Genomic DNA, 11,729 nt, shown 5'->3' on the forward strand with positions numbered 1-11,729 from the left:
TGATGTAAATAGGGTATCGACGTGGTTATATGTACAGAACATGCCAATAATAGATGGTATCAATCTAAACCAGACACCATCGCATCGAAGCCTCAAGCAATCATCATACCCGCTAACATAGGTTCTCAGACGGCAGCCTTATTGCTGGGGACAGTCGGGCAAAGCTGCGCCAGCCTCGCCTGCCATATCCTCCGGCCAGGGATTCGCAACAAGTTCTTCCGGGGGACTACCCAGCGCTTGCATCTAGAGGGTATGAGCATATGCGGTGCAAAGAAAAAGAAAAACATACCTCTTGCATCTTCTCCCACACAGCCTGCCGATACTTCGGATCTTCATCTGTATACCCTTCCTCCTCGAACTTGGCCACAATCTCAGTCACAAGCTTAGCCTGCTTCTCATACCGCTCCATATCCTCAGCAGGGACCTTGCCCTTATTGTCCTTCAACCACGGCCCCCACTTCGCATCCAACTCCTTCATCGGCTCATACAGCATCTCCTTATTGGAAAACTGCTCCATCACACCGGCAATCATCTGAGTCAGGTCGAGATCGTCGCCCCCGTTTCCAACGCCCGCCTCCAGCCCCTTGAGCAACTGCATCAGCATGTCCTCCGAAATCCCCCCGTCCTCCGTCGCCGCCGCCGTAGCCTTATCCCCAGACTCCTTCATCCGATGGATAGTCCGCTGAATGGCATCATTGAAGGACTCTGGCGCAGCCGCTTTCCCAGCACCCGTCGCAGATTCCGACGGTCCACCGGTACTCTGGCCCGCGCCTGCACCCGCACTAGCACTAGCACCCGCAGCAGCACCAGCGCCCTCGCCTTCCTCCGCCATGACATCCGCCAGCAGCTGCTTCAAAAAGTCACCGGGCGGGATCCCGCTCTCCTCGAGCTGCTTCGTGAACGCGTCTGCCCCCTGGTTGATCGCATTCTCGAACTCCTTGTTATCCGGCGCGCCGGACTCCTGCGCCGCGTGGTTCATCATCTTCGCCATGTCCTGCTCGAGCTGGCGCATGAAAGCGTCTTCGTCGATGTCTTCATTGGCGGGGGCTGGTGCGCTTGCAGGTGCGGTTGTGCTTGGCTGGGGGGCGGGTTTGGAGAAGTTATCCAGGACGTCTGGGCAGGTCAGCTAGGGTCAGATGTGCAGGGGTGGCGGGTCGTACCGTCTAACTCGTCAAACTCCGAGTCTTCGTCCTCGTCGGCATCTTCTACGGTAGCTTTTGATAAAGGGGCTTCTTTTGGAGCCTCTGTCACTGGCGCTGTGGGCTTCTCATCGCCAGGCGAGCTTGCGCTGGTTGTGGGAGCTGCGGTGCTGTGGTCGGGAGCGTTCACTGCGGGGGCGGGTGGGCTCTCCTCGTGATGTTGCTGAGTGACGCCCGCACTGGTATTCGGTGATGAGGAATTCATCGTGTTGGTAATTATATACTCCTGAACAATTCTGAGAAAATGACAGGAAAGGAGAGACCGGCGCTGGGGTGAAAGGGACTTTGGCAGACGCGCGCATGTGAAGAAGAATTGTCGGGGTTTCTTTTGGCGGGGAACCGAAAGCCGATCGCCGCGGCTTCGCCAGTCCTCTCTGTGCACGGAGCACTCCGCGTATGCTACTTAATTACTCAGATACGACGGCCTGAACGATTTAACCCTTCTATACTCTCATGTATTCTTACGAATCCAGTCGTCCTCTCCTAATTCTTTAGCGGAGCTACGCTTCCCCGGCTCCCACTGCAACATATTCCGCATAAAGCGTAGAAAACTCGCTTTGTCTTGACCCTCGAGAGCGGTTTCCCTCTCCTCGAGCGGAATCCGATGTTGTAATGGAATCCCAGCGCAAAAGTCGCCTAGAAGATCAAACATCGTAAGTTGATAGTCGGACACCAGAAAAAGTTGTCTTACCTTCGTCGGAAAAGAATTTGTGGCTCAGCCTCCCTTGAGAAAGAAGACTGGGCGGCGGGGGCCCAAGGAGACTGATCACCTCAGCGAGATGAGCTCGACTTCGGTATGTCTGAAGTTCTGGGTCGTGGCCAGTAAATGAGAATCCGTCTTCGAAAATGTCCCAAATCTGTGATACAACATTTCAGAAAATTGCTGCACAGTATCATTAAGCTCATGGTCTTACCATACATCCCACATTCCATATATCGACGCTGCACGTCCAGGGGACTTCCAGAATCACCTCCGGTGCTCGATAAATATTAGGTTGAATGTCTTCCGAGTGCTCTATACCACTGAAAACCGCTGAGCCAAAGTCGCAGAGGACCGGGGCGCCACATTCCTTGGGCATTCTGAGTTCCCAGGAGACGTAGATTATTCTTCCATCCAGTCCCTTCCTCGGGCAAGGGGTTTGAAGCTCCTGCTCTTCAAAGTCACTGAAAACCGAGTCATCGGTGATGCCAAACATGATGTTGTCCTCCTTGATGTCTGATGAGATTTCCCGAGTAAGTAGACGATAGAAGCAGAGGAGGGCAAAATTGGAGCACAGACCAGTATGTATGATCTGGCATTCTGTATGCTGATAGTCTAGCGCCAAAAACATGCGCTGCAACACAAATGTCAGGACTGGTTGAGGCAGCCTATGGACTGGGTTGCGGTGCAAAAAGGTCAACACACTCTCCCATAATGGAGGATGCACGAGGCATCGATGTTTGTCGTCGGGCCCATCGACATCAAACGAGTCGAGTAACGATCTAACAGCTTTGCGACCTGGGTGGCTCTTCGAGCCTCTCTCCATGCGTTGGTACATCTTGAGCTCGTCATCCAATTGCTGTCCCATGGATGTAGACTTGATAAAAATCCTTGAGGGTAACATAGCGACAACGGCTGTGATAGTGCGTGAGCTAATCAATCCAGGACTGGCCATTTCCATGACTGCCACGGGGGTCTCACTTCATGTCCCGTGCAAGCCACACAGTTGAGCTAGTTCCGAATCCTAGTTTTCCTACGATTTGATATTGATCCTTGAAAATCCGTCCTATTCGAACAGGGTAATAGCGGGAAGCAACATAATTTGGGATGGTTTCTTCTTCGATCTTCTGACTGGCAGGTATCCGGACGAAGTTGGTATTGGAGAAGTTGAGGGGCTTCCATGTCCGTCCCAGTCGTGGTAAAGACCGTAGAAGCGATGGAAACATCGTCAATAAGGGCTTATCACGAAAATCCCTGAGAACGAAAGCAGGATGGATCTGATTGACATGGTTTGCTGATGCCCCGTGGGTTACTGATCCCCGATACCCCGGGAAAGCACATTGTAAACATCAAGCAAGGACTTCACCCTCATTCAGGGTCAGGCTATATGGTCACAAATTACTCAGTGACACAGATCATAGTGAAATAAAGATTACTTATAAGGGTAGCTTTCATTGAGCGATAGAAGCACTTTTGAGGTAGTAAATAAGTAGACGGGCCTTGTGGATCATTAACGGTGGCATTGCGGGATCTCCACATAACGCTACTTAAGCATGATTGATGCCTTGCGAGATTTTAGCCGCCAGACACTTTCAATACATGGGAACATAATCCGATGAGATCAAATCCACGCCCAGTTTTGGCAGAAGTTGATCCCAGTACAATAGCTAACCAGTACCCGGAGTTACAGTGGCGTCAGTGATGACAGCAAGGATCCAGGTGACTCGAGACTTGACTATGCCTTCTCCCACTTGGGGACTGTGTGTAGGTATCACACTCTCTGCTGGCGGAGGCAGACTTCGATTGTCTTGACATGTACCTGGTGTTTGACCTGATAGACACTCATGGGGAGAGTTGATAGCTGTGTCTGTATCACGAACTACGATTCGAGGAATAGCTCAGTGGACAGACTGCAAGGTAAAGCTCGTGTGGCTTCGTCGGGCTGAATCAACATTTCGTTGTTCAGCTGAGAAGTAGTAGCCAGACCATATCGAAGTCAGATCTAGCCCTCAGCATCAAGGTTCGGCTTCCTGGCGGATTCGCCGTGGACACCTTCCTTGGCCTTTTTGCTGAGATCGCTACCGGCTCTCGTGGACCATGTTATTAACGGCGTTGGGCCTTCCATATCCTTCAGGGCCTCCTTTGTCGGCCTTTACACTGTTCCATTCCATGAAAACGCCACCCCGCCAAACACATCCATTCCTGTCTTGCTGTATCCATCTGTTCCCCGGTGACCATCAGCCGGTGTGGTGAGACAAGCAGGGAAGAGACAGGTAGGTCTGATGGCAATACAAGGACTGTGTGTGTGTGTGTGTGTGTGTGTGTGTGTGTGCTTGTATTGGATGGTGCAAGGGCCCGTCTTGTGTTGGTTTCTCTGTCGTCTGTGCAGTTGCAAGACATACCAAGCATTCTCTGAAGAGCTGTCCTCTTGAACAGTAGAAAGTTTCAAGAGGCGCACTAAGATTCTAGCAAATGCTGTCCTTGTCCTGCAACGACTGCCAATATTTCCAATTCATACACCGTTACAAGCTGCTGGAGGCCTTCGCTGCCGTCTCAATTGGCAGCTGATCTTGACAGGATGCGTACGGTGTTGCCTGTTGATCCGTCCTCCCAAGGTCCGGCCATCCTGTACGGCCACAGGCCTTGATGCATGCGAGTCATGGAAATGCTGGGGAACGGCACAAGTATGAAGTAGTGCTGAAGTCTCTTGCACGGTCAAAGTAAGCTATAGCTTGCTGTACGTCTCCCTTGCCTCGTGTCTCTTGCCATTTCTCCCCGGTGGCTTCGATAGAGCAGGATTCATATTGCTAGGAAAGGGGCTGGCTGCTCCTGGGATCAATCCTCGCGATCTAAACGCACAGGAGTTACTTACAGTGCTTGAGGCTACGATTTTAAAATGTCGGGTTTAACTAATCATAGCATAACCATCAAAATTCAGCTATCGAAGTTCTTAATAGGAGGTCTCTCAACCCCAACCTCCCCGCTCATTGATTCAAGAGAGACGCATCTGATTACTCCGTAGTCGAGGTGATGTTCTAAGCGCCCTACGGTTGGTAAAAAGAATCGGCAGGGTCCGACCTCACTTTCGAAGGAATTTCAGGAAAGGATCGATTCACTAGAGGGAAGTTAGTAGTATGTAAAAATAAGATCCCATTATTGAAAAGGGGCAATAGAGTAAAGTCCTTTTAGCACGGTGTAGTCTAACGCCGAGTAGAGTAGTTGGGCTCCGTAACAATTTCCCTTTCTAGAAGCTTCTGGAGATGATATAGATACCAGGGAATCGCAATTCCTGGACGGAATATTCGTAGAATTCACATCTTGACGTTCATATACTTTATTATCATTATGGTCAATAAAGGACAGAGATCATGGTGAGTCGACCCCTTTGCCTCACTGTATCCTGCTAGCCGCCCAGCTGCTAGACTACCCCGCGGAAAAGACACCCCTCATCCCCTGACTGTTTGCCAAGAGTGCAGGGAAAAGCTCAGATCATCAGATGATGTGCCCCGTGGCTGATCCTCGTGATGTCACTCCTTGCCTGTGTCTTTGGCTTCTTCACGACTAGATGATGATAGGCGACAGGGATACGAAGTACGTGTTTCCTTTCTTCTTGCGTGGTAGTGCCAGAGTACCAGGCTTTTCGGAGGTCTCAGTGTTGAGGTACCTTGGCCTGCCAGGGAAGGTCATGTGCCATCCCCAGAATCAATAGGTAATAATGCTTCTGCTAGGATAGAGTACTCATAGCCTCATAGGGTAATTTAGTCGAGCGTCCTGATGGGGTTCTATGTCTTGTTTGACGTTCCAGAACTGCACGACGTCCACGGTCCTCCGTACTGTGAGCCGATGGAAGCCGGCATCGGCGGGTCTTGTCCGTGCTGTACTCCGTACGCCATACATCAAAACCATGCCATAGTCCCTGCTAGCCTAGTTCATGAATGCGAACATGATTTGTCGGGAAGGAAATTCAACTGTTCCCAAGATCTATCACAGTGAAAATTTTAAAAGGGACATTAAGCGAGAAGCGTACCAGGGACACCCGAGCAGAATTTTCCAGTACTGAGAGAATGGAGGAAATACGGTATTCTTGGCTTGTAAGAATGGTAACGGCAGCCTATTGGCCTATCCGTACTTCCTTCGTCATATGGTTTCTCCGCGGACAACTACCTACTTGAGAGAACCCCTCGTCCAAGGGACTATATGGAAAGATAATCATGAAGGGGATTTCAGGTTTGGGATTCTATGGGGGTAGTTAGACGGCAAAGCAACATGTCTCAAAATCTGAGCAGCTTTCTATCTGCTGTTCACTGAGAAATGGCATGTATGCTCTCTTGGAAAAACAATGGATTTCCTGTCACGGCCAAGTCCACTTGTTGCCTGCATTGGGACATGGCGTCGAGGGGTGGCCTAGACGGACCAACAAATCCACAGGGGCACAACCTCGAGGGGCACACACTGACGACTGACGGCGGACTTGTTCACGTTGTTCTTCCTTGACGTGCCCTGACGGATCTTCGGCTGCTTTGATGAATCAGACTGTCTCGGTGGGTCGATACCTTCCGTTCGCCAACAGAGAAGTAAAGAGAAAGTCGAGGATTCTCAGCATTCTCTGAATTGCCAGAAAGAGGGGAAATAACCTGTTTGCCGAGTTTAGACAGACTGGGGGGATTAAGGGTTTGATTAAGTAGAAAAAAGAAAAGAAAGCGAGTTCGTTGCATGACATCTGAGGGTATCGCTCTGTTTGAGCCTAGAGGCTATGGTCTCCGGTGTCCACCACGGGCAAGTCGCTTTTTTTCCGCTTTTTTTTTTCTTTTTTTCTTTTTCTTTTTTACTCCTCTTCGGGTGCCTCCATCAATCAACAATTGGATTCAAACGACAAAGTGGGCTTTTTCTTCTTCTTTTGAACTCTTGCCCCAAGTCACTAGAAACAAAACTAATTATAAGATCCCTTTTCTTGTTAGTAAATAATTTTACCTCACATCTTCCCACCACCACTCCCTTTCCTCCTCCTCTTACCATCCTCAATCTAACCGTTTAGCAATCGTGCTGTATCTCTTATCCCATCATCAATTTCCTTTATGTCACATATCGACTTAGACTCTTTCAACCTGACTACCATCCGCAACAGCCGCGCGTCTCCAGCGTTTGATCGATAGCCCTACAGGATTCAAGACCTTTATCTCCATACCGGTCTTTTTTTTATTTTATTATTATTAGTATTTTTCCTTTTACCCATTATCTTTTTTTCCGTCTAAGCGCGGCTTCGAGCGACCAAGTCCGTCAGCTCCGGTTCATCGCAATCGGGGTTGATAGTGCCATCACATACATACTTCGTTATCTTTCTCTCTCATTTTGATCTCTTCCTCTTTCGTCCTGGCTGAGTAGGCGGGGAAGGGGGGAATATCACAGAAGATTCAAGGGGAAGGAAGGCACCAGGCGCATCGTCGCTATAATCACAAATGGTCTCTATGGTTGAGACCTCCAATTCAAATCACAATGACACGGCCACGGATTCGGTCGTGCCTAAGTCTGAACCCTTACCCGAGGGATCGACCAGTTCATCAGTGTCAACGCCTGAAGCAGAGGGTGAAGTTCCAATGCAGGACGTAGCCCAGACACAGAAGCGAAAAGGTGGAAGAAAACCCGTACGTAAATCCTTACACTTCACCACCTTTTATTGCTATCAGTTTTTATGGTTTCTATTTCTTTTTTTTTTCTTCCCTTTCTGTTAAAAGGCTTAGCCTTAGCCGTTGACTCATGAGATATCTTATCTACATCTTTATCTCTTGTTCCTGCGTTAATGTGGTGTGCTTTTTCCATGTGTCTGTGTTCAAATCTGGGGCCCCGCACTAAATTTCTCTTTATCATTTATCATCATGATTGATCATCCCTTATCTTTTCCTTCCCCCTGTTCATCTTATTCTTAGCCTCATGTCTTTCTATTTTTGCTTCTCCTTATCTTGATTTTGATCTCTCCTTTTGATTGGTTCCTCTTGTTCTAACGGTTAAATCCAGATCTATGCTACCTCGGAAGAGCGCAAACAACGCAACAGGCAAGCTCAGGCGGCATTCCGAGAACGTCGCACAGAGTACATCCGTCAACTTGAAACCACTATCAAGCGCAATGAAGAAACCTTGCAGACTCTGCAGCAGAATCATCGTACAGCTGCCGATGAATGTTTGATGCTTCGATATAAGAATTCTTTACTGGAGAGGATCTTATTAGAGAAGGGTACGTCGACTCCATTTCTCTACTCCGTTTCTTACTAACAACCAGACTAGGCATTGATGTTCAAGCCGAGTTGCGACTCAAGGCCGGTGCTCCGCCAGGAGCACCAATCAAACCCAACATCATGGCTGCCAAACCCCCGTCAACACTAGACCGAGCGGCGGTCAACCGAACTGCGGCCCAGAGACTTCCAGCCGGCATTGCCCCTAAAGGGGAGCCGTTCGCCATGTCGCGTGATGGAGCATACGGCATCCCTTCACCTCAGTTCCAGGCTACTCCCTCATCACACGTGTCGTCCCCTTCACACACCAAGTCTCCCGGTTTCCCGTTCCAAGGAGCCATGTCCCCAAACGGGATGGACGCGCAACAAGCCCAGCACGCGCGGTCTCAACTAAACCCACATTCTCGGAGCTTGAGTCAGACATCTCCCCCGATAAGCATCGGTCAGCCAGAGTCGACCGATCCCAAATCGGCTGTGCCAGGTGGTACGGGTCCCAGAGTCTCCCGCGTGCCCTCTGCTGCGTATTATCCATCGCCATTCCAGAAACATTACGATCAACTGGGTAAGCTGACAATTGTTGCCGTCACTTTTCTTTTTCTTTCCATAAGTGATTGCCTGTGCTCATGCTTTTCCGTGTAGAACAGGAATATGACGCCCAGGCGGACATGATCGACGAAGAACATGAGTCGGTCGACGCGCCTCCCTACGTCTCCGGATTCAATGCCGCTACTGCTTCAGTCCCTCCTGGCTCTCATTCGCTAGGGCCTCAACTCGCCAACTTCACTCCGCATGCTGGGGAAGGATCCAATGGAGCATACGGTGCCACAAATCACCTACTCGGCAATTACGAGCCCATGCTGGACGCTGACCCGTTCGGATTAAGCGCCAGCATGCATTTTCAGACCCCCTTTAGTTATGAGCAAAACCATACGCGTCATTAAGCGTCGTTGTCCACTTCACTTGTTTTCCTGTTACGGCCTACTAATTCGCATATGTATAAAATGAAAAGCATCACAAAAAGGGAGGCGAGTAACGATCATCTCACGGCATGTCCTTTCCTGCTTTCATACATGACGCCTCTGGTCCGCGGATTCGGAAGATAAAAGTTATCACATTCGGTTGCATTGCCCGGCGTTCGGCATCGCGGTTGATACCACTTTTCTTTGTTGGGTTGCTATTTGTCGAAAACGGACAGAAAAAAATTGTTCTGTTTGAATGTTTCAAGAGGGGGACAAAAAAGTTCGAATTCGTTGTAAATGATTATCGTTGTTGGCGGCAAAGACTGCCGCATGATTCGGCATTTTCTCTCGACTCCATATTACCAGTACATATATATTTTCTTTATTCTGACTGTGTTCCTGACGATCGCGCCATCATGGTCCTTCTAGTAGCGCTCTTCGATATCCCCGGTTGCTGGAAATAACATCTGTGGTGTAGTGAAGGTGCTGTGTACAGCAATTACCCTTCGACTTCAAAAGGCTCATTGGCGGGCCAGACTGCTACAGTTCAAATCAAGCAAAGTTCTCTAGCCACATGACAGCTCTATATCTGATCCTCTAATGTTAATATTGACGTAGCGGTGCAGTCGAGCCCGTCGAAAAGTAAGCTGACGCCCTTCACTTGTATGATGACATCTGCAGCTGCGAGTGACGCCAATACCCTAAGCCCTAGAAGCTGGCCGCCAATCACAACGCGACTTACCGGATTCGCTTAGCAACAATCCGCACCTTACTCGATTAGTGCGTTGCAACCACAAACGTTGCCTCCATCCCCGAAGCCCTTCGCATCACCACACCCAACCCCTTCCCTCTTATCCCCATCATCATCATCCACCTTATCCTATCTTCTCCCCAATCCCCTTGAGGAGAGGTTCGCGTATCGAGACAGTCGTCCAGGTTTAAACCTTGATCGACTCCTCCCCCCTTTTTTCTTCTACCGAATTGCCGCGGTAATAGAGAGCCTTCCCCCGGAAGGCCCCTCATAAAACCAGGCGTCATGGCGGACGTCCGGTCCAAGGTATGTGTGCGAAACGAGTGATTCTCTTCAAATTGCCGTGCTGTAATGCGATTCGCGATCGGGACGCTCCTCAATTGCATTTCGGTTCGAATTGAGAAACGAGAAACCAATTGGGGTGGGGTTCGGTTCGAGCTATCGATCGACGCAGCAGGGACAAGGGGGAAAAAAAAGAAGCAAACAACACCTGAGGAATCAAGAGAGTAACAATTGGCTAACTGGTGTGCGCATCAATCTGAATAGAACCTCTATGAGCTTCTTGGTATTTACTTCCCTTCTCTCCCTCCGTGTCGTACTCGGCATCACGATTACATCATCTGGTTTCTAACACTGCCGCGTACGCGATCACAGGCAATGACCCTGAATTGGACCCCAACAGAGAGCCAGAACCCCCTACGCGGGCTGTAGACAGGCCTGTGCCCCGGCATGGCAAGCGTGATGCTCCCAAGGAGCCTGCCACCCAGCCCAACCTTCATGAGAACAATGCTCGCCGTGGCGGTCGCTTCACTGGCAACGAGGCCGGTATGTGTTACTTGCTTTTATGTCACAAGGAGTTCCAGTGGACCGAATCATTTTGGACGCGGTCGTACACCTGCTCGATGGTGAATTTCGACTGATCCCGATCTCTTGATAGCTTTCCGTGACCGTCAGGCCGGCAGCCGCAGCAACCGTGAGAAGCCTCTCGATGAGGGCAAGGAGCCTCAGCGCCGCGCCTTCCACGCTCGTGGCGACCGTGGTGAGCGTTACCGCAACGATCGTCAGTCCCGCACTGGCCAGGTGTAAGCATTCGAGTTCTCGATTGGAACAGAAGAGAATAATGAAACTGATCGCGATTCCCGAAACAGCGACACCCGCAAGCAGGTGAACCAGGGCTGGGGTGCTCAGACCGGCGAGAAGGCTGGTGACAAGGCTTGGGATGACGAGAGAGCCGCTGAGAACCTTGCCCAGAACGAATCCGAGCCCCAGACCCCCGCCAACGAGGAGCCCGCTGAGCCCGCCGAAAAGACCAAGACTTACGCCGAGTACCTCGCCGAGAAGGCCGCCCAGGGCGACCTCAGCGCCAAGCCCGTCCGCGCCCCCAACGAGGGCAGCAACGTCGACAAGAAGTGGGCCAACGCCAAGGAGCTGAAGCGCACCCCCGAGGAGGAAGAGGCCTACATCAAGGGCAAGGAGGAGAAGGCCAAGCGCGAGAAGCAGCGCAAGGAGAAGAACGTCCTCGAGGTCGACATGCGTTTCGTCGAGTCCCCCCGTGGTGGAAGCGCTGGCCGTGGCCGTGGTGGACGTGGCGGCCGTGGTGGTCGCGGTGGCCGTGGCAACGGTGCTCCCCGTGGTGGTGAGCAGCAGCAGCAGCAGCGCGGCGCCGCCCCCGTCACCGTCGACGAGAAGAACTTCCCCACCCTCGGTGCCAAATAAACCTGTCCAGCACTTGACGGTTGCCCGGACGAGGGGAAATGGTTTGGTTTCACTGGCCTAAGAGAATGTCGACCTGATGCCCCCTTTCAACTCTCCGAGAGTCTGATGCGATTATGGAAATTGGCGGGAACGAGCAAACAAAGCAACTCAAAAAAAGGAAATCTCACCGTCCTCGCG

At 50.8% G+C, this 11,729-nt stretch overlaps 3 protein-coding genes across 3 annotated transcripts; 2 read left to right on the forward strand and 1 right to left on the reverse strand.

Annotated features, from left to right (window-relative positions):
* Nucleotides 1–138: 138 nt before the first annotated feature.
* Nucleotides 139–2,803, reverse strand: pex19 (putative peroxisomal membrane protein receptor Pex19; the record flags this gene model as incomplete). Its single annotated transcript, XM_033564496.2, has 6 exons — nt 139–243; nt 290–1,113; nt 1,161–1,598; nt 1,665–1,835; nt 1,891–2,056; nt 2,114–2,803. 6 exons carry the CDS (start codon nt 2,801–2,803, stop codon nt 139–141), a joined length of 2,394 nt encoding a protein of 797 aa, XP_033420387.2.
* A 4,552-nt stretch (nt 2,804–7,355) lies between these two features.
* ALT_1695 (bZIP transcription factor) lies at nt 7,356–9,067 on the forward strand (the record flags this gene model as incomplete). Its single annotated transcript, XM_033564495.2, has 4 exons — nt 7,356–7,541; nt 7,912–8,128; nt 8,179–8,688; nt 8,766–9,067. The coding sequence occupies 4 exons, from the start codon at nt 7,356–7,358 to the stop codon at nt 9,065–9,067; spliced, it is 1,215 nt and encodes a 404-aa protein (XP_033420386.2).
* Nucleotides 9,068–10,121: 1,054 nt separating this feature from the next.
* On the forward strand, nt 10,122–11,552 carry stm1 (uncharacterized protein C16A3.08c; the record flags this gene model as incomplete). The annotated part of the gene is made up of 5 exons (XM_033564494.1): nt 10,122–10,142; nt 10,383–10,401; nt 10,491–10,661; nt 10,774–10,918; nt 10,985–11,552. The coding sequence occupies 5 exons, from the start codon at nt 10,122–10,124 to the stop codon at nt 11,550–11,552; spliced, it is 924 nt and encodes a 307-aa protein (XP_033420385.1).
* Nucleotides 11,553–11,729: the final 177 nt, after the last annotated feature.

Source organism: Aspergillus lentulus (genome assembly GCF_001445615.1).
Source record: "Aspergillus lentulus DNA, contig: Alt04, strain: IFM 54703, whole genome shotgun sequence".
In the NCBI taxonomy this organism is placed as follows: Eukaryota; Fungi; Ascomycota; class Eurotiomycetes; order Eurotiales; family Aspergillaceae; genus Aspergillus; species Aspergillus lentulus.